We start from the raw sequence: 20,676 nt of genomic DNA on the forward strand, positions 1-20,676 counted from the left end.
ACACGGATGAAAAAAACCCACCATTTCGACTGGGACAACACATCTATCCTGGGACAGGCTAAGCAAAGACATGCCAGAGAATTCCTAGAGGCCTGGCACTCCAACCACAACGCCATAAACAAGCACATAGATCTAGATGCCATCTATCAACCCCTCAGAAAACGAACAAGAAACATCATCACAAACCCCAGGAACCCCATCCAGGAGAAAGATATAAATAGAAAGCAGGAGACAACAGCTTCGCTTCACTTGGAGGTCGCCACTGACGATGTTACCTAGCCAGGTAATGAAATGTCTGGATATCAAACCTACAGCTCAGCGAGCAAACCTACATATGTGACAATAATAAAGCAAATCAAAGAAAAAGTTGAGACGTTGAATTGGATAAGCCAGAGGTCCTTTCTTAAGTGAACCAGCCAACCTGTACCTCCTAGAAGCCAGTGGAAGCATTTAGAAAAAGGAAGATCATGGAGAAATCTTCAGACGAGCAAGAATGCACCCAACAGATATTGTGAACAAAGACCACAGGACTGTTTTCCTACCTTTCCCTTTACCCGTGTTGGTATTTTTCTGTTTATATTTGTGAGACAAGAGGAATTTATGAAGGGTTTAGAGTTTTAATTTGAAGCGTTTACTTAATTCAGTTTAATTGTTTGCCTGCAGCTAGACTCAAATGACCTGTAATTAAGTGATTTCTTTATAAGTACATAGCCTCTCCATGTTTTCTATCAATTTGGGTCTGAAAATTAGGTAGGTTGAGAATTGTGCATATTTCTTGAAAAAAAATGTAACATTTGCCAGTTAAAGGGCCAGCCATGCAACTGGTATTCACACAGAGAACTGACATTTGTCACTACTACATGCTATTCTTCAAAAGAAAGAGTGTGATGATGTAAAGTCAAATGTGTCTGGCATTTATTAAGTATATTACTCACAACATATCTTCCATGGTTTACTGCATCAATTGTAAGCATTACTTTTGAGTTCTGAAAATGAATGATAAGCATACACAGGGAACTGTTTCGTTGCAGGCACATACACAGACAGCTTGGTTCAACTCAACAAAGTAAATGACAGCCATTCAGAGGTTCATTTCTCCAAACAATTCCTTTGCCAATCAAAATTAGTGTGTCTTATTTAAAATTTAAATAAATCTTGCCAGTAACTAAGTCATCATCTAGCTCATCCATTCTCTATGGCAATGCCTCTACCAATCAAAGTCCTCTCACCAACTAATTAGCACTCCTTTTTAATTCAGCATAAATTCTGTTTTTTTTCTTTACAATGTTATTTCTTGCAAATTGTCCTGATGAATGTAAAGCTAAAACCTTAAATAAAACATCTTTTTCAACAATACTCAAAAGAATTCAAGGTTGACGCAAGCTAGACACGTCCTCTTCTCCACACAATAAATCGAAACTTATTTCTTGTTTCCATATCATCATGCTCTTCCTTTTGAAGAATAATTTCCATATAACTGAAGAATTAGTTTCTGGCATTTATAATTTTTTTTCAGTTACAATCTTGTGAAGTTTTGTGTTGTACATTGTTATTAGGGAATCAAGGTTTGTGCACACAAAGATGTTCAAAAGGTAGTTGCCCCTTTCAAATTTTAATTAAATGACATAAAATATCTTATCAACACTCCCAGCAAAAAACATCCTGTGTAAATCATCAGATTAACCCTGCTGATAGCATTAAAACAAAGTTGAGTGTTCAAAGCTCACTTCAGCACACAATTAAGACAAAAATACACAATTGAGCCAGTTTTGCAAAAAGTGTCAGGATGAGTCCTCAACTCTAACTACAGGTAAGTCCCCTCAAGGACAAAGGAAGGAATTTATATGTGGAATCAGAGGAAATGAGTGAGGCCCTCTGCGAATATTTTATATCAGTATTCAAAAAGGAAAAGAACATGGCGGATGGTGGGTCTCAGGTTGGGTACGTTGGTATTCTAGGGTGCGTTGATATAAAAAAAAGGTGTTGGGTATTTTGAAAAGCATTAAAAGATAGGACTGACGGAATCTATCCCAGAATGCTGAGAGAGGCAGGTGAAGAAATTGCTGGATCCTTCTCTGAAATCTTTGTATCCTCGTTAGTCACAGGAGAGGTTCTAGAGGACTTGAGAATAGCTAACTTTGTTTAAGAAAGGCAACAGGGATAATCTGTGAAATTACAGGCTGATGAACCTTATGTCAGTTGGAGGGAAATTATTGGAGAAGATTCTTAGGGATAGGATTCACTCCCATTTGGAAAAACTTGGACCTATGAGCAATGGGCAAAATGGCTTTATGGAGGGACGGTCATTTATCTCAAAATCGATTGAAATTTTTGAGGAAGTGACAAAGATGATTGATGAGGGCAGAACTGATGTTGTCTACTTGGATTTCAGCAAGGCCTTAACAAGGTCCCTCATAGCAGATTGACACAAAAGGTGAAGTCACAAGGTGAGCTGGTAAGATGGATATGGCTACATCATAGAAGATAGAGGGTAGCAGTGAAAGGGTGCTTTTCTGGCTGAGGTTATATGACCAGTAGTGTTCCACAGGGATCAGTGCTGAGACACCTTTTGTTTATAATTTATTTTAGATATATATCTGACAGTAAGTTTACAGATGACACAAAGATTGGGAGAGCTGCAGACAGTGAGAAGATTGCTAGAAGATACAGCAGGATATAGATAGAGATATGGGCAGAGAAATGGCAGGTGAAATTTAATCTAGACAAATGCAAAGTGATACATTTTGGACAGTCTAAAGCAGGAGAAAATTATATAGTAATTGGCAGAACCCTTAGAAGCATCAATATATATACACAAGGATCTAGGCATTCAGCTCCACAGTTCCTTGAAATTGGCAACACACGTGGATAAAGTGGTCAAGGCGGCAATATGACATGCTTATCTTCATCAGTCCTGGCAGAGAACAGAAAAGTTGGCCAGTCAGGTTGGTAGGCTGAAAGGCTTGTTCCTGCATTGTTTTGTTCTTTTTACCATAATCAAATTAGTTAGTTATTCATCTCACTACTAGTGGACAAACTAGCTTTGTACAAAATTGATGCATAACAGGAACAACTGTACAATACAACATGTTCTACACAAAGCATTTGAGGATGAGATGTGATGAGAATGCAATATGAATCCAAGTTCATGTTATCCACTGATGAAATAATTCAGCCCAATGTTCTATCCTTTCTTCCAACCCTGCAGCTTCATGTCCCTGAATGCCAGTCAAATTTCCTCTTGAAATTATGGATTGTCTCCACTTCTATCACCTTACAGGTAATGCATACCATCACCATTCATTTCATTAAAATGTTCTTGCTCATATTGCCCCACATTTCACAACCCTCCCCCAGCATCTGTATCTCTAATACAACCTTAAATCCATCACCTCATTTTTATATCATTAGTTAATGTGAAAAGCATTTCTTTGTTTACCTTATCTAAAACGGTTGTATATTGCAAAGTTGTAAAAAGTGCACTCTGAACCACCTATGCTCCAAGATGCTCCAGTGTCTCCAATTTAACCTTGCAGCTAAATACCCACAAGACTGATGCCATTCTGTTCAATATCCTCTGCACCCTCCCTAGAATATGGTGACCAGAACTAATGAAGTACTCTAATTGTGGCCTAATCAGAGCATCATAAAAGTACAGAATATATTCCCTGCTCTTCTTTTCAATATTTCTATTAACAGTTACATTTGTGTTGTTAATAGTATCTCAAAATGTCTCATCATCTTCAAACTTCTGTGGACATAACATCTCCAGGTCCCTCTGGGCTCAGACACCCATTACAGCCGTCACTAAGTATATTCTGCAATTCTCTAATGCTTTATCCAAAATGTAACACTCTACACTTAACTATTAAATTATATTTGTCTGCACATTCTGCTACCATGCCTGTCCCCTATTGTAGTGAATTGTTATCATTTTTACTGTATACACAGATTTGGTGTCAGTTTTTGAAATTTTACTTTGCTATCTAATAGTCAAGTCAAATATATCAAAGGCTGTAGACCAAACACTAATTCCTGGGAAATAACACTTCTAGCACCTTTCAGTCTGAAAACAACTACTTACCATTTTTGTTTTCTGTCTTAAGTCAATTTTCTACCCAAACTAACACTGACCCAACTATTCTAAGAGCCTCAAATCTGTTAGCCAGCTTTTATCCTGGCTCTTCATTTAAAATCCTTTTTTAAAAAAAAATCCATACAGACAACATCAAATTCCCTTCATTAACCTTATTTGTTGTTTCAAGAAAAATTATATTAGATCAGTCAAATACAATCTATCTTGTACAAATTCATGCTGGTTCTTCTTTGTCAAACTCATTGTGGCAATGTTACAATACTTTGGCTTTAACAGATGATTTTTTTTTTAAATGAAGAAAGATTGAGGCAAACATGACGAGCAGTCTGCTCCAAAGCTAACAAAGTAAACAGCTTGTGAGGCCTTGAAATTGTTTTTCAATTATTGGAATAGAAGAAGCAGCCTGAATGGGTGGGGTCAAGCTCCGAGACAACCAGGATTTTCTTTTAATTGTAGCCTTCAAGAGCATTTGCTGGGGTCTTGAAGTTTGGAAGTGGAAGCTCTTATTTCTCTGCCTGTCATAGCTAAGATCTGGGGTTCTATTCCTGCTGCACAAATTGCATGTGAGACAATCTATTTTACTGAATTTGCCTTTGCCAAGGGTGTATTTATGGGAAGCTACTATAATGGAACAGTTAATTAGTGGTAATGCATATATAACATACTGTCAAGCATTTCAAAAGAGTAATAGTTAAGCCGATTCTTTTCTTGCATTTTTATTTTATCTATACTTTAGGTAAGGTCTATGAATAAAGTGTACTTTGTTTCAATTTGACCAATCAAATTGCACCCAGAGCACAAAACTTTACACTTCCTTGAAAGAAAGAAAAAGTTAGGCTCCAGACTATCTTCTTAATATATTTTGAGGGGGTTTGGTCTGGTCCACAACACCAAGTAGCCAGTAATTCTTTTCACCTGGACTAGTTTCTAGAACTTTTTCCACCACTGACATCAAATTAGCTGGACAAAAGTTAGTAAGGATATGCTACAGTCTATTGTACAAGGGCAGCACATTTCCCACTTTCCAATCTTTTGACACTCCTGATACTGAGGGAAAACCAAAACATTATGGTAAGTCCTTCTACAAACTCTATCTTTCCCTTAGGACCCTTGAAATAAGTGAACTGAACCAGGGACTTATCCACTCAGAACATAATCAACCTTTTCGTTACATCCTGCCTGTCAATTTTTACATCATCCATTATTTACCATCAATGCTCCTATAACATTTATCAACAGCCTCCTCCTTAGTAAACTCCTTTGGTATTCTCGCTTTTCACTGTGATTTTAAGCATATATCACCTTTGTTGCTAATTGACCCCGTCTTGGCTGTTAGTATCCATTTACATTTTAAATGTTGGATGATGATTTTTGGGTAATTCTTTATGTTAAGTACACTCCATTTTCAAATTCTCTCTTTGCTAGTCTTACTTTTAGTCTTTGCCTCCCTTTTTAATAAATTGTATTGAGCCTGGTTTGCACTTGATAGCCAACAAATACCTTTATTGTTTCATCAGACACTCTTTTTTCCAGCCAAACAGTTGTTCCTTCTACACAAACCTCAGTGCAAATCTACCATTTCACTGAGCTGTTCCACTTAATTAGAAAAACGCATACCAAAAGGTTTGTTTCCCATTTGTTACAAGTAGTGCCATTGTTCCTATTGTCCATAGGAAGTTAGGAAAAAGTTAGCATTCATTTTACTACTATTATTGCAATATAGGAAATTATTGCATCACAATAGTTCAGATCTCAAATTCTGGGATGCAGACAGAATTCTACTTGTGCAATATCCAGTACATATTTTCCAACACACATGGTTGTAAATTAAAAGGTCAGAGTATTGGAATGGTTATCAAAAAGAAAATGACTGAAATCTAATGATAGCTAACACTTGAAAATAACAGATCCAGCCTTGATGAACAGTCTATGAAATCTTCATCTACTTTTCAAGAAGTTGATGGCTTGTTAAATATTTCCAACACTGTAGTTTTAATCAATAGCACTTGTTTGTTATCTTAATTACTAGCTTGTCCAACTTTTTAAGTTCTATTCCATAACTTCACCCTCATTATAAACGCAGTAGAAAGCTGATGTTACCAACGTCAAAAATCAATTATGCTTTGTAACCAAACTGGCAGATGTTTTTAGTGTACAATAGTGAAAAACCTTTTCTTAAAAAACCTTTCCCTCTCTCACAGGTGGCAGTTAATGCTGATTGTCCCTGATGGATGCTCAGTGTTAAACTGCTAGATCTGAAATAATCCCACTTAGAGTGGTGGTAATCCCACATAATACAACAAAGGATGTGCTCTGCATGACGATGACCCTTAGTCTCCACAACAGCTGCTCGGTCATCATTCTTGCCAAAACTGTCATGGACAGATTCATTTTTGACAAGGAGATTGAAGAAGGTTAGATCAAGGTGATTTCCTCAAAGTCCAGGAGCAGCAATTACTGTTTTATATGTTGTTGCATTTTTTTTTCTCCAAAGTTCCAAAACAATGCCAAACAACGGCACAAACAACGGGAGAAGGACAGACAACAGGCAGCACATGATCAGTGATGGAGATAGAGTGAGGAAGAAACCTACACTGCTAACTGACACAGTAAAATTACAGCCTTTCTGTTTGAATTCATGTATCACTGGACATCAGAGTGCATCTACGAAAATGTAACACAGTGAAATTCACAACTAATCTTGGAGGAACCTGTTTGGGAGAGATCATAGCACAGAAACAGGTAAGTGCATAATTTTAAGTGTAACCTTGCTATAAATCTACAAGAGGGAGTAGAGTCAGTTCTTTCTTCATTATGTTTTATTGAGATCCGTCTTGATTAAATTTTAAAAATAAATCCATAAGTATTAAGTTAGCCTATTTTCTGGGTCTGTAGATTGGAAGGAGCAAAAATGGCCTTTAGTAATATGATTGTTTCTTCTTGTCGGATTTGGGCATTTTGAGACAGTTTACGTGTTACTGACGATTATATCTGTAATAAATGTTATTGGTTATGAATCCTATCAGATTGAATGGATCAGATGGAGTGACAGTTCAAAGCAATGAGAAATTTACAAAAGCAAGGTGGTGTAATGGATGGGAGTTATAGGAAGGGGGAAAAAGTCTCAGATACAGTCACATAGATGGGTTAATTCCAGGAAAGGTAGGAGATGTAGGCAGCTAGTACAGGAGTCTTCTCTGGCTTTGCCATTTTAAACAAGTATCCTGTTTTGGAAAATGTAGTGAGTGATGGATTCTCAGGGGAATGTAGCACGAACAGCCAAGTTTCTGGTATCAAGACTGGCTCTAAGTAATGAGGGGTACATTGGGTCTCAAGTGATCGATTGTGTTAGGGGACTCTCTAGACAGAGGCACAGACAGATGTTTCTGCGGCCAGCAATGAGAAATCAGAATGGTGTGTTACCTCCCTGGTGCCAGGATCAAGGATGTCTCAGAGAGGGTGTAGAATGTTCTCAAAGAGGAGAGGGACCAGCAGGAGGTCATTGTACACATTGGAACCAATGACATAGTAAGGAAAAAGGATGAGATTCTGAAGGGAGAATATAGAATGTTAGGTCCTCGAGAGTCATGATATCTGGATTACTCTCGGTGCTACGAGTTAGTGACGATAGGATTAGGAGGATACAGCAGATGAATGTGTAGCTGAGGAGCTGGTGTATGAGGGAAGGATTCACATTTTTGGATCATTGGAATCTCTTTTGGGGTAGAAGTAACCTGTACAAGGAGGATGGATTGCACCTGAATTGGAAGGGAACTAATATACCGCCAAGGAGATTTGCTTGGGAGGATTTAAACTAGCAAGGTTGGGGGGGGGGAGGGGGAGTTGGGGGAATAGGGAGATAGTGAAGAAAGAGATCAGAGACTGGTACAGTTGAGAAAAGAGGCAAGTCAAACACAGTCACGGCAGGCAGGGACAAAGCAGAGAACAAACTAAAACTGATAAATTAAACTCATTTATTTCAATGCAAGAGGTCTAACAGGGAAGGCAGACGAACTCAGAACAGGACATAGTTAGGAACATGTGACTGGGAGATCATAGCAATTACAGAAACTTGGCTCAGGGATGGACAGGACTGGCAGCTTAATGTTCCAGGATACAAATGCTATAGAAAAGATAGAAAGGGGGCAAGAGCGGAGGGGGGAGTGGTGTTTTTGATAAGGGATAATATTATAGCTGTACTGAGGGAGGATATTTCCAAAAATGCATTCAGGGCATTTTTTGTTGGAACTGAGAAATAGAAAGGGATGATCACCTTATTGGGATTGTATTATAGGCCCTCTAATAGTAAGTAGGAAATTGAGAAACAAATTTGTAAAGATATTTAGATATCTTTAGATATTAAGAATAATAGGGTAGTTCTGATAGAGGATTTTAACTTTCAAAACATAGATAGGGGTTGCCATAGTATTAAGGGTTTAGATGAAGAAGAATTTGTTAAGTGTGTCCAAGAAAATTTTCTGATTCAGGTGTAATGTATCGACTAGAGAAGGTGCAAAACTTGACCTACTCTTGGGAAATAAGACAGGGCAGGTGACTGAGGTGTCAGTGGAGGAGCACTTTGGGGGCCGGTGACCATAATTCTATTATATTTAAAATAGTGATGGAGAAGGATAGATGAGATGTAAAAGTTGAAGTTCTAAATTGGATAAAGGCCAATTTTGATAGTATTGGGCAAGAACTTTCAAAAGTTGACTGGGGGCAGACGTTCGCAGGTAAAGGGATGGCTGGAAAATGGGAAGCCTTCAGAAATTAGATAATGTGAGTCCAGAGAAAGTATATTCCTGTTAGGGTGAAAGGAAAGGCTGGTAGGTGTAGGGAATGCTGGATGACTAAAGAAATGGAGGGTTTGGTTAAGAAAAAGAAGGAAGCATATGTCAGGTATAGACAGGAGAGATCAAGTGAATCCTTAGAAGAGTATAAAGGCAGTAGGAGTATACTTAAGAGGGAAATCAGGAGGGCAAAAAAAGGGTACATGAGATAGCTTTGGCAAATAGGGTTAAGGAGAATCCAAAGGGTTTTTACAAATACATTCAGGATAAGAGGGTATCTAGGAAGAGAATAGGGCCCCTCAAAAGATCAGCAAGGCGGCCTTTGTGTGGTGCCGCAGGAGATGGGGAAAGATACTAAATGAATATTTTGCATCAGTATTTACTGTGGAGAAGGACATGGAAGATGATAGAATGTAGAGAAATAGGTGGTGACATCTTGAAAAATTTCCATATTATAGAGGAGGAAGTGCGGATGTCTTGAAACGCATAAAGGTGGATAAATCCCCAGGACCTGATCAGGTGTTCCCTAGAACTCTGTGGGAAGCTAGAGAAGTGATTGCTGGGCCCCTTGCTGAGATATTTGTATCATCGATAGTCACAGGTGAGGTGCCGGAAGATTGGAAGTTGGCTAACGTGGTGCCACTGTTTAAGAAATTATGGTAAGGACAAGCCAGGGAACAACAGACCGATAAGCCTGACATCGGTGGTGGGCAAGTTGTTGGAGGGAATCCTGAGTGACAGCATGTACATGTATTTGGAAAGGCAAGGACTGACTAGGGATAGTCAACATGGCTTTGTGCATGGGAAATCATGTCTCATGAACTTGATTGAGTTTTTTGAAGAAGTAACAAAGAGGATTGATAAGGGCAGAGCAGTGGATATGATCTATATGGACTTCAGTAAGGTGTTCATCAAGGTTGCCCATGGGACACTGGTTAGCAAGATTAGATCTCATGGAATATAGGAAGAACTAGCCATTTGGCTATAGAACTAGCTTAAGGTAGAAGACAGAGGGTGGTCCTGGAGGGTTGCTTTTCAGACTGGAAGCCTATGACCAGTGGAATGCCACAAGGATCTGTGCTGGGTACACTACTTTTCATCATTTATGTAAATGATTTGGATGTGAGCATAAGAGGTACAGTTTATAAGTTTGCAGATTACACCAAAATTGGAGGTATAGTGGACAGCGAAGAAGGTTACCTCAATTACAACGGGATCTTGATCAGATGGGCCAATGGGCTGAGGAGTGGCACATGGAGTTTAATTTAGATAAATGCGAGCTGCTGCATTTTGGAAAAGCAAATCTTAACAGGACTTGTACAATTAATGGTAAGGTCCTGGGTAGGGTTAGTGAACAAAGAGACCATGGATTGCAGGTTCATAGCTCCTTGAAAGTACAGTGCAGGTAGATAGGATAGTAAAGGCAGCTTTGGTATGCTTTCCTTTATTGGTCACAGTCCTGAGTATAGGAATTGGGAGGTCATGTTCCACCTGTACAGGATGTTGATTAGGCCACTTTTGGAATATTGCATGCTATTCTGGTCTCCTTCCTATCAGAAAGATATTGTGAAACTTGAAAAGGTTCAGAAAAAAATTACAAGGATGTTGCTAGTATTCGAGGATTTGAGCTATAGGGAGAGGCTGAATAGGCTGGGCTGTTTGTCCTGGAGTGTTGGAGGCTGAGGGGTGACCTTATAGTGGTTTATAAAATCATGGGACGCATGGATAGGATAAATAGACAAAGTCTTTTCCCTAGGGTGGTGGAGTACAGAACTAGAATGCATCAGTTTAGGGAGAGAGGGAAAAGATTTTCAAAGGGGACTATGGGACAATGTTTTCAAATAGAGGTTGGTGCGTGTATGGAATGCGCTGCCACAGGAATTGATGGAGGCTGGTAGAATTGCAATATTTAAATGGCATCTGGATGTGTATATGATTAAGAAGAGTTTAAAGGTATATGAGCCAAGTGCTGGCAAATGAGACTAGATTAGGTTGGGATATCTGGTCGGCATGGACAAGTTGGACCAAAGGCTCTTTTGCCGTGCTGTACATTTCTATGACTCTAAGTAATTCTATCTCTTACATTGATTCTCAGCCACCTGCTACAAACCTAGTCTGACAGCCATCTCCTCAAGGACTCCAACACCTTGGTCAGTGGTGGTGTATCAAATTACTCATGGGAATGGATATCGAAATCCCCACCCTGGGCTCTGCTACCCTGAGCGTCTGTTCCAAGGCATGTTCAATGTGAAGTAGAGCTGGTTTTTCAAATCGAAAGTCCATTACTGCACCACTACCTCTAGTTCTTATGGTTGGACAGGACACACTCAGACATATTAATGGAGGAATCTGTAACAGGGCGAGGAACAAAAATCACAGACGGCGGTGCCCCCACCAGAGCAAAGTGGGCCCTGATTTAGCTACCTGTCCCAGGCCTTGGCATGGTTGAAAGATATGGGTTGTTTCTGTCAGTGTAACTATGTCAGGCTATTGCTTGACGAGTTTATGAAACAGCTCTCTCAACTTTGGTCCTCGCTATTAGTTGCACAACCAACCAGGCTAGGCGTACCCAATGCCAGATCAATTAGTAGTATGCCTTGTTTTATATTTGTTTGACTGTTTTATCATGCTTCAACACAACTGTGTGACTTTGCTAGGCCATCTGAAAGTGCAAAAAGTCAGCCAAGTGCATTTGGAGTCACATATTGACAAAACCAAATAAGAATAGTAAATTGCTGTCCTAAATAGGACTTTAGTGAATCAGATCAGTTTTCATAACAATCTGTTAACTCTATGGTCATTATTAATGTTCATAGATCTTTACTATTTTTTAAAATTACTTGAATTTCTACTCTGCCGGTTGTATTGAGATTTGAACTCACATCTTCTGAACATTAGTGTACCCTAATCCATTACCGACACAATAACACTGTACTACCATTTTGCTGCTGTTCCTGGTGCTAAAAACTGAAAATATTATACTACTCCACACAAACGATGAGATAGATACTTTATAGGGCAGAATAAATAGACATCACACATAACACAGAAATGCTACTGGGAAAAGGTGTATTCAAATTACAAATTGAGAAGAAAAGTTTGAAAGCAGAGGTTATAGGCAGACAGGCCAAAGAATTTAGATAGAAATTTGTGAGTGTAAGATATAGTTGATAAAAGAAGAATGGTTAATGGTGGGCCAGAAACAAGACATTGAAATGAAAGCACTGGCCACAGGTCACTGAGGCAGGTTGAGCAAAAAATAATCTCATGTCAAAAGAATGGAGTTGCACAGTCAGTACACTAAAAAAATGAGGTTACTGTAGAGATGGAGATTAAAGCACAGAGACTTTGCACAAGCAAAGTAGTGAGCCATGGCATCTGCGTAAGTCATATGCTGTGGAGGCCAGAAAGCATCGAAAGAATCAAATTTCAAGATTAGGGTATGGTTAAATCTTTGGAAGAAGTAACCACCTAAAAAATTCTTGCTTATTGCACAGTTCTTTTAAAAATGTTGTTTATGCTGTTGCCTAGTGGAATCCAAACCTGTGACTGTGTAAGCCGAAGTGAATTAAAATTAGCTACCTGTATGTTGTTGGAATTAATACAGATAAAAACAACCAATAGTATTTCCTCAACCATTGTGTGTACCAATTCTTTAAAAACCCAACAACAGACACCTAGCTGTGAAGTCGTAACTTTTTGAAGTTCATTATTTGTGACACATTTTTAATACAAATAGTTAATATAATTAAAGTTAAAACAATACAAACTAAATCAATGCTAAAATAATCTAGTTTTGGATGACCGTAGATTGGAACTTCATATTTTATTAACTCTTTACAAGTTATAATCAGTCAATTCAAACAATGTACATATGTGGCATTCTGAGAAACAGAAAAGGATATTTCAAGAACCGCCTCCTCCACTCTGGCTAAACACATTTTAAACAGTAAATCTCCATCTGCTTTGGGAACAGTAATGTTCAAAAATATTGAGACAGAGCAGAAAGGAAACAAATTCCTTGCAATATGCAAGGAGACACGGCAAAAATGTTCTCACAGCTCGATAAATTAAAGAACCAGTAAAATTAATAAGTGACAGCAATAGATGAATGTTTCATACATTTGTATAAAATTGCTCTGCTGATTTAATTTAAATGGGTTGAAACAATTCTCTCAGATGACAAATCTTCATCAATGTAGTGCCTCCCTGATAAAAATTGACAAAAGTAATTGTTCAGCACAGTATGAAGCACCTCATAGTCTACCTTGATGCGAGTAAGTAGTTTCCTAGAAACAAATGCAAATAAATTGTAGGAGGGAAGAAAATCAAAATTACTTTACTTCCCTAAATCGAATGCTAACTTGTAAAAAGAACAATGTTATAAAATATGGAGTATGATTGCTGAACAATGGAGGTTTTCTTGCCCTTATACTGTGTTTGTTATGAGAGACTCTCCTCATGAATAGGATAGATTTTCCTATCAACTGTTTTGTTCTCTTCTACGTTTGCTTTTTTCAAACATTTAAAAATAGATAAAGCACCATAATATATTTTAAATACAGTTTTAAAAAGTAAAACATGAGTAGTTGATAGCTAGTTTTTTAAAAAGTCAGTAAATTGAAAGAAGAAAGAATAATTGAGGGAATTCAAAAATTGGGCTTTCCTTGGAAAAGACCTTGGGAAAATAATGAGTCCAATGATTATCAATAAAGTGAGGATTCAAGGTGGAGAAGGCTGATTGGCATTTGAGAAATCATTAATTAGTTTGCAGTGACATCAGTAAAGCAGATATTGGGTTTTCAGGATAGTGTTTAATGTGATTTTGACATATGCATGGTGTGAAAGCAGTTTTGGTTCATGTTAATAAAGTCATAGAGATTATAGCACAGAAACAGACCCTACAGTCCAACTCGTCCATGCCAACTAGTTGTCCTAAATTACTCTAGTCCCATTTGCCAACATTTGGCCCATATTCCTCTAAACCCTTCCTATTCATATACCCATCCAGATGCCTTTTAAATGTTGGAATTATATCAGCTTCCACCACTTCTTCTGGCAATTCATTCCATACCAACCTCTGCATAAAAAAAGTTGACCCTTAGGTTCCATTTAAATCTTTCCCCTCTTGCCTTAAACCTCTGCCTCTAGTTTTGGATTTCCTTACCCTGGGGAAAGATCTGACTAGTCACCCTATCCATGCCCCTCACGATTTTATGAACCTGTATAAGGTAACTGGCATTCTGCAGAGTGTTGAAGGACAAAGACATGCAGGTGCTTGGTTCCTTGAAAGTGGAGTCATAGGCAGACAGTAAGGAAGGCACTTGGCACACTTGGCTTCATTGGTCAGAACATGGAATGTCTTTTGGTGGCTGGACAGGTCATAGGTGAGACCATCTTTGGAACAGTGCATAAAATTATGGTCACCCTTCTAATAGGAAGGATGTTGTTAAACTTGAAAGGGTTTGTTACTAAACTGGAGATTTACAAGGATATTGCCAGGACTGGAGCCTCCGAGTTAGAGGGAGAGGCTGAATAGCCTGGGGCTTTTTTCCCTGCTGTGTTAGAAGCCGAAAGGTGACCTTATAGAGGTTTATAAAATCATGAGGGTCATGGATAGGATGTATAGCCAAGGTCTCTTTCCTCAGGTTGGGGTGAACAAAGCTAGATGGCATAGGTTTAAGGTGAGAGGGGAAAGATTTAAAAAGGACCTACAGGGTAGCTTTTTCACACATAAGGTGATGAGTGTATGGAATGAGCTGCCAGAGGAAATGGTACAAACACAACAACTGAAAGGCATCTAGATGGGTATATGAATAGGAAGGGTTTGAAGAGAAATGGGCCAAATGCTGGCAAATGGAACTAGGTAAGATTGGAGTGTCTGATCGGCTTGGACAAGTTGGACCAACGGGCCCATTTCTGGGGTTTACAACTCTAGGACAATATAACGAACAGTTCACACCATCCCCAGAAAAAAAATCCCAGTGATACACTGATTTATTTTTTCAATTCCCAAAAGTTTAAACGGATTGAAAAATGCAAATTAGTATTTACCATTCTCCTTTTGTAATATTATTGTTAAATATGGATAGCATTCAATGACATCATTCAATTATAATTGCATTTATTTTCATATTTGAGAAGGGTTGGAATGATGGAGAAAAATGTGGGAGAGTACCAGTATTTGTTCATTTGATTTTAGAACTCATGAAATTGTATATAGATTCGAGGAAGTTGATTAGTTCAGTTGGTTGACAGCTAGTTTGTGATGCACAGTGATGACAACAACTGACTTTAGAGTACCATCAAGCACTCTCCTTCTCAACCTCTCTCCTTGCCTGAGGTATGGTGACCCTCAGATTAAACCACCACCAGTCATCTCTCTCTAATGTGAGAATAGCCCCATGAATCGATAGAACTTTTACATAAACACTAATTTTCCCTTCTTAAGAAGAAAATAATCACCTGAATTGAAAAGAAAATTGTGAATGCACAACAGATTCACAACTGTATTAAAGGGCAGTTAACATTTTGGATCCATTTGAGTTCCAAGTAGATGACTAATAATTCCTGTAAACTATCAGGTCATCAAACTTATTCTTCATGTGAAGTGAGCCAGCAAAATAAAAAGTAATCTTTTGGAAAACTTAGTTGAGATAGTCAGCCTGTTAAATGAAGATGAAAATATTAGGCTTAAATGTTCTACTTTTAGATGTTTATCATTTTTGCTGAGCATTTCCAACACTCTCTGAACAGAGACACAATGTCTGTTATATTTACAGCCAACTTTAGGAGGAAAGGAAACACACTGTTGAAGATCAAAATCAACTTTTTTGAAGGTGAAATATTTATTCACAGTATTTAGGAAAAGATTAGGTTATGTCTGCTCTTTTAGTCATTCAAGTGCCATTGCCTTCACACACCTTATCATACTTATAATTTAAAAAATCCATGTCTTTACGATCATAACTACCTTGTCAATTGATTGATAGTTTATTAAAACCACAATATAGAGAACTGAACCAGGAAACATACCATTTCCTCCAAGGCTGAAGCCAACAAAATTTGGCAATGCAACTTATATTTGTATAAATTTAGTCAAGATATGACATTGGTTCCATGGTTCACTTCAGAAAATGGCTGCATAAAATTAACTTTTTGCAACGGAAAGCCCATTTTAATACATTTGTCATCCATTGGTAATGGGTTACAGAAAAAACAGGTTACCTCTCATGCAACTCACATCTCACCAAAGACAAACAAACAATTTCAAAGGAAACAAAGAATTTCAAATAAATGCTTAACTTGAGAAAAACAATTATGAAAAAACATAATAAGGAGATGAAGAGAAAACAGAGACAGAGATATTGAGATTAACAACAAGTTGCAATTCTTTCTCACTCATGCAAGGTAAATTTGTTATCTGCTGCTCCCATTGTGTATTCTCTAGATAATGTGTTCTGGCTATTAAACAATTTCCATACTCCACACATAAGTTTTGCATCTGGAAACTGGGCCACTATTCTCCACACATGAACATATTTGTCTGCTCTATTTTTCCATTAAACAGCAATTACTTGGCAACCAGAAATGTTCCTGGGAGCCAAACAGTTATTCACATGTACTATTCATCAATCTTACTTTGTTACTAAAAGATTATTCACACGTATTTTCTCTATCACAGTTATCCAATTGGTTCCAATTCTCAGTAAATGTAACTTTCAAAGCAGATCTGAACATTTCAATTTAATTTCACCATCCCTTCAAACAATACATTCCACACCATAACCATGAGACATAGGAGCGGAAATTAGACCATTCAGCCCATCGGGTCTGCTCTGCCATTCAATCATGGTTGATATGTTTCTCATCTCCATTCCCTCGCTTTCTCCCCGTAACCCTTGATATCTATCTCTGTCTTAAATATATTCAATGATCTGGCTTCCACAGCCTTCAGTGACAATTAACTCTGTAGTGTTCGATTACAAACCACCTGCTGGCAGAGAAAGTTTCTCCGTACCTACTGCTTATTTTGTTTTCAGAAACAACCAAAAATTATTTGTTCATAAGTAAAGCAAAGTAGATTTTAGAGTTTCTTTTAATCTCATGAAGACATTTTGTAAACTTTGAAACTTGCTTTGTATTGCCATAAATCTAAGTATTTACATTAAACTGATGAAGGCAAGATCAGAGGCTTTCATTACACAGTTGAATTTAAAGAACCATCCCAGTAGATGTCAGAAAAGATTCAAGACCTTTGATCATTTAGGTACCCAGGAGCTCTCAGTAAATTTCACAGATTTGCACAATAACTTATTTATCTATCCACAACAAATTATTTACCTAAACAAAGTCTTTACATAAGAATTGCCAGTACGAAACTATCATTGAAAAGAAAAAGAAACACAATTCCCCTATTAAATGGCCACATAACAGTTTTCAGTATTGAGAAAATATAGTAATACGTTACAAAAAAAGGAGTACAATGTATGTTTGCTTTCCAGTTACTTATAATATGCAAAGGAAAAAAAATTAATTTAGGTAGAAAATAAGCCAAATAACCTAAATTTAAATATGTCAATGATAAGGCAGCATCAATAACCACTAAAGAGGGGCAGCTCAATAAAAATAATCTATATTGGTCTTGCCCTTTGCAAAAAATTTAAAAAAACAAAATTTGACACATATAAGGTGATATTAAACAAGATTACCAAAAGCTTGGTCAAAGATCTTTAAGAGACATTTTAAAAGGACGAAGGCAGCAATGTGCCAGAGAGTTTTATCAAAGCAATTTCAGAAGTGGCTACAGAAGACACATGGTGCAACTCAATTTAAGGATGCTCAAAAAGCTGGAATTGCAGGAGCACTAGTATATAGGGTCATTATAGGGCTGCAAGAGATTACAAAGATAGGAGTGGTTGAAGCTATGAGGAATCTAAATATTAAAGTCAGGATATTAATCAGACAGAAGTCAAGAAAGGTGAACAAGCACATGGATGATGAGCTGATGGTACTGGATGGCTAAGTTCAGAGGTAACAGCCTACCTTAGGCTTCAATGTAGGTGACTGTACAGGAGTACTTTGAAATAGTCAAGAGTAATGAAGGCATGGGTGAGGTTTCAACAGCTAGGCAAAAGCGTGGACTGCAGATGCTGGAGATCAGAGTCTCCAGCACAGGATTAGAATGATGCTGGAAAAGCACAGCAGGTAAGGCAACATTTCAGGAACAGAAAAATCGACATTTCAGGCAGAAGCCCTTCATCAGGAATAAGAATAGCTGATGAGCAAGGCAGGGATGGAGTCCAGTGATATTTCAGAGGAAGAAATAGACAGCTTTCATGATAGCCCTTTATGTGGTCAGAGATTCATCTCCAGTCAAATTCAACACAAGCTTACAAATGTTCTGGTTTTGACAGCTCCACTATAAAGTTAAATTTATAGTTCCACAAGATAAGTTGATTTGGAAACTAGCTCTAAGAAATACTGTGGAAACACTCAACTGATAATATGTTTCCTATTCTGTAATTGTCCAAGTTATGATCCAATAGGAACAAAGCAAAAGACTGCAGAAGGTTTGAGCTCAGAAGCAGTGGCGAGAAACAGTAGTCATAAAAATTAAGTTGCAGTATATGATAGCTCATTAGTGGAAGCTTTTTTTTTCAATGTAATACTAGTCTAGGTTCACTTATTCACCATGAATATGTCAGTACCATTTGGTCTCCACAAGCTAGACTGCTAACCAAACCGTTCGGAACCATTTGACAGCTCACCTGGTACATTATTTCAGACACATATGGATGTTATTGTGAAAACAACAACAAGCCATTGAGGCTTTGATGCTACATTTTTCTGGGACTTCTTAGAGGATTATGCAAAGAACTGTACGATGTGCTCCATTTCCTCCGAGTTGTGACAGCAGACGGTGGGGGAGGTGGTGGGGGGGCTAGTCCTTGCAGCGATGTCTGGCTGGGGCTTGCGCTCCACACCGCTGCAGAACGAGTGACAGTTCACTCGGACATCTACTTAAACCATCACTCGAGGAGACATTTTAACGAGAAAATAAACCAACAAGAGACTCCCAATCCCAGGACTATGACGCACAATACCTCGTTAGAAGAGGAGAACCGCTGCATGTTTAATGTTAAAAATATTTTTAAAATCACTGGCTTGATTCCTCCCTCATTACCTCAGGGTGATCACTTTCGGAAAGGCTGTCTCGACGATTCGCGGGGCTCGGATCAATAGTTCATTGGGCCCATCTCTCTGCCAACATCACCGCTCCCAACCTACAATCCTACTCCTTAAAGAGAGAGAGAAAAAAATCCCTGCCGGAAGAGGATCCCGTTCTTGACTCGCTGTGAATGACAGAGAAGCTACCCAATCATCAACGGCATACTCGTATGATTGACAGCTCTTGTAAACAATCGGTGAAGAGGATCCAGCAAAAGGCGGGACTAGGATCCGGGCTGGATGACTTCACCCAGTCAGGCGTTGCAGTGTGGGGGCGGGATTTATTGCCATAGTGATGGAATCTCTATGGCCCGTAGCACGCATGCCGCTTTCTTATTGGCCACTGAGCTGTCAATCAGTGGGCGAGTCAATAGTAGTTTCCGGTTGTCGGGTAGAGGTTGGGCTTGTGCCTGCGCCGAGAAAAAGGAAGGATTTCTTTGCGGTCGTTGCAGGTTTGCACCCCGGCATAAACCGGTTATATCGACGTTAAAATGGGAACTAGGGATGATGAGTACGATTATTTATTTAAAGGTAAGGTAAAGACCATCTGTAGCGGCGTTCAAATATGTTTGTCCTCTTTTTCATTTAAGTGTGTTAGACGTAGGCCTCAGGCTTTATGCCTTTAACAGGCGAAGGAAGGTTGGGTAAAAAAAACTTATTTGCTCTGAGCCTGATAAGTTCTTTTTTCTCTCTCTGTTATCGATGTTTTGTTAACTTGTTACCAAGAAATCTGGAGGGACTTCATAGGGATTGAGAGTAGGATCTGGAACCGAGAAAGAAGCCACCCAAAAAGCTATCGTCTGCAATAATGTTAATCCCCATCTATTAGTCATATGTGATCTGTATGTCTAATCCAACTAACACTTTCTCCATTTTAGCTGCAAGTTAAAACTTTCTGTCCTTCTGTTTATTTTTGTGAACTGGAGTCTGTTAGTTGTAGACATTGTCGACTTTACTGGAAGTAGTTTCGTGTACTTCTCAAAATGCGTATGACCTATTCCTTGACTGTATTTTATACACTTAAGTTCAAAAGCAATTTCTTTTCCGCCACGACATTGCATTTGGGGTCACGAAGGTTTCGCTTAACTGCTCTAAGCGCGTAAACTGCGAAAAACAATTGGTGCAAATGTTTTTGTTTCTCGACCCTTTATACTTGAAGGGAACATTTTATCATCAATGGTTTGCATCACCATCGATTAAGTAAAGTAAACTGGATATTAAGTAAATTGTATGGCCACAATAAGAGTGATTGGCTTAAGGTTGTTTTTCAGTTAGTAGTTACCAATGCACCAAAAATGCTTGATGACATCAGTTGTCTTCGATGTTGTGGCCGGTCTTTTGTTTCTTGCCGGTCTTTCACCCTCACAATTCAAATTTTTCTTCCACCTCAAAAATGAGTTCTTGTTCTATAAGTGTAAGGTTTTTCTGTCTTCTATCCTTTTAGCAGGAAAGAAATGGTGAAAGTTGAAAACTAGGTAGCAAGGAATTAAACTTTATCATCCAGTATCGATATTAAATGTAGAATAGATTGAGTACTGTCTTTTTAATCACAATTTGCAA

The 20,676-nt window shown here is 38.3% G+C and overlaps 2 protein-coding genes across 2 annotated transcripts in view; one reads left to right on the forward strand and one right to left on the reverse strand.

The window, feature by feature from the left end:
- The window catches only part of marchf2 (membrane-associated ring finger (C3HC4) 2), a 58,115-nt gene extending 38,937 nt beyond the window's left edge, over positions 1-19,178 (reverse strand). Inside the window, exon 1 of the mRNA XM_060846184.1 lies at positions 19,073-19,178. The gene's annotated coding sequence lies outside the window, so the exon portion shown is untranslated. The remainder of the gene's footprint in view (positions 1-19,072) is intronic.
- Positions 19,179-19,491: 313 nt separating this feature from the next.
- Positions 19,492-20,676, forward strand: part of LOC132828883 (ras-related protein Rab-11B) — a 31,594-nt gene continuing 30,409 nt past the window's right edge. Inside the window, exon 1 of the mRNA XM_060846064.1 lies at positions 19,492-19,647. Within this exon, the coding sequence (XP_060702047.1) occupies positions 19,608-19,647 (40 nt within the window). The 5' untranslated portion in view covers positions 19,492-19,607. The remainder of the gene's footprint in view (positions 19,648-20,676) is intronic.

The sequence above is a fragment of the Hemiscyllium ocellatum genome, chromosome 28 (assembly GCF_020745735.1).
Source record: "Hemiscyllium ocellatum isolate sHemOce1 chromosome 28, sHemOce1.pat.X.cur, whole genome shotgun sequence".
Taxonomy (NCBI): Eukaryota; Metazoa; Chordata; class Chondrichthyes; order Orectolobiformes; family Hemiscylliidae; genus Hemiscyllium; species Hemiscyllium ocellatum.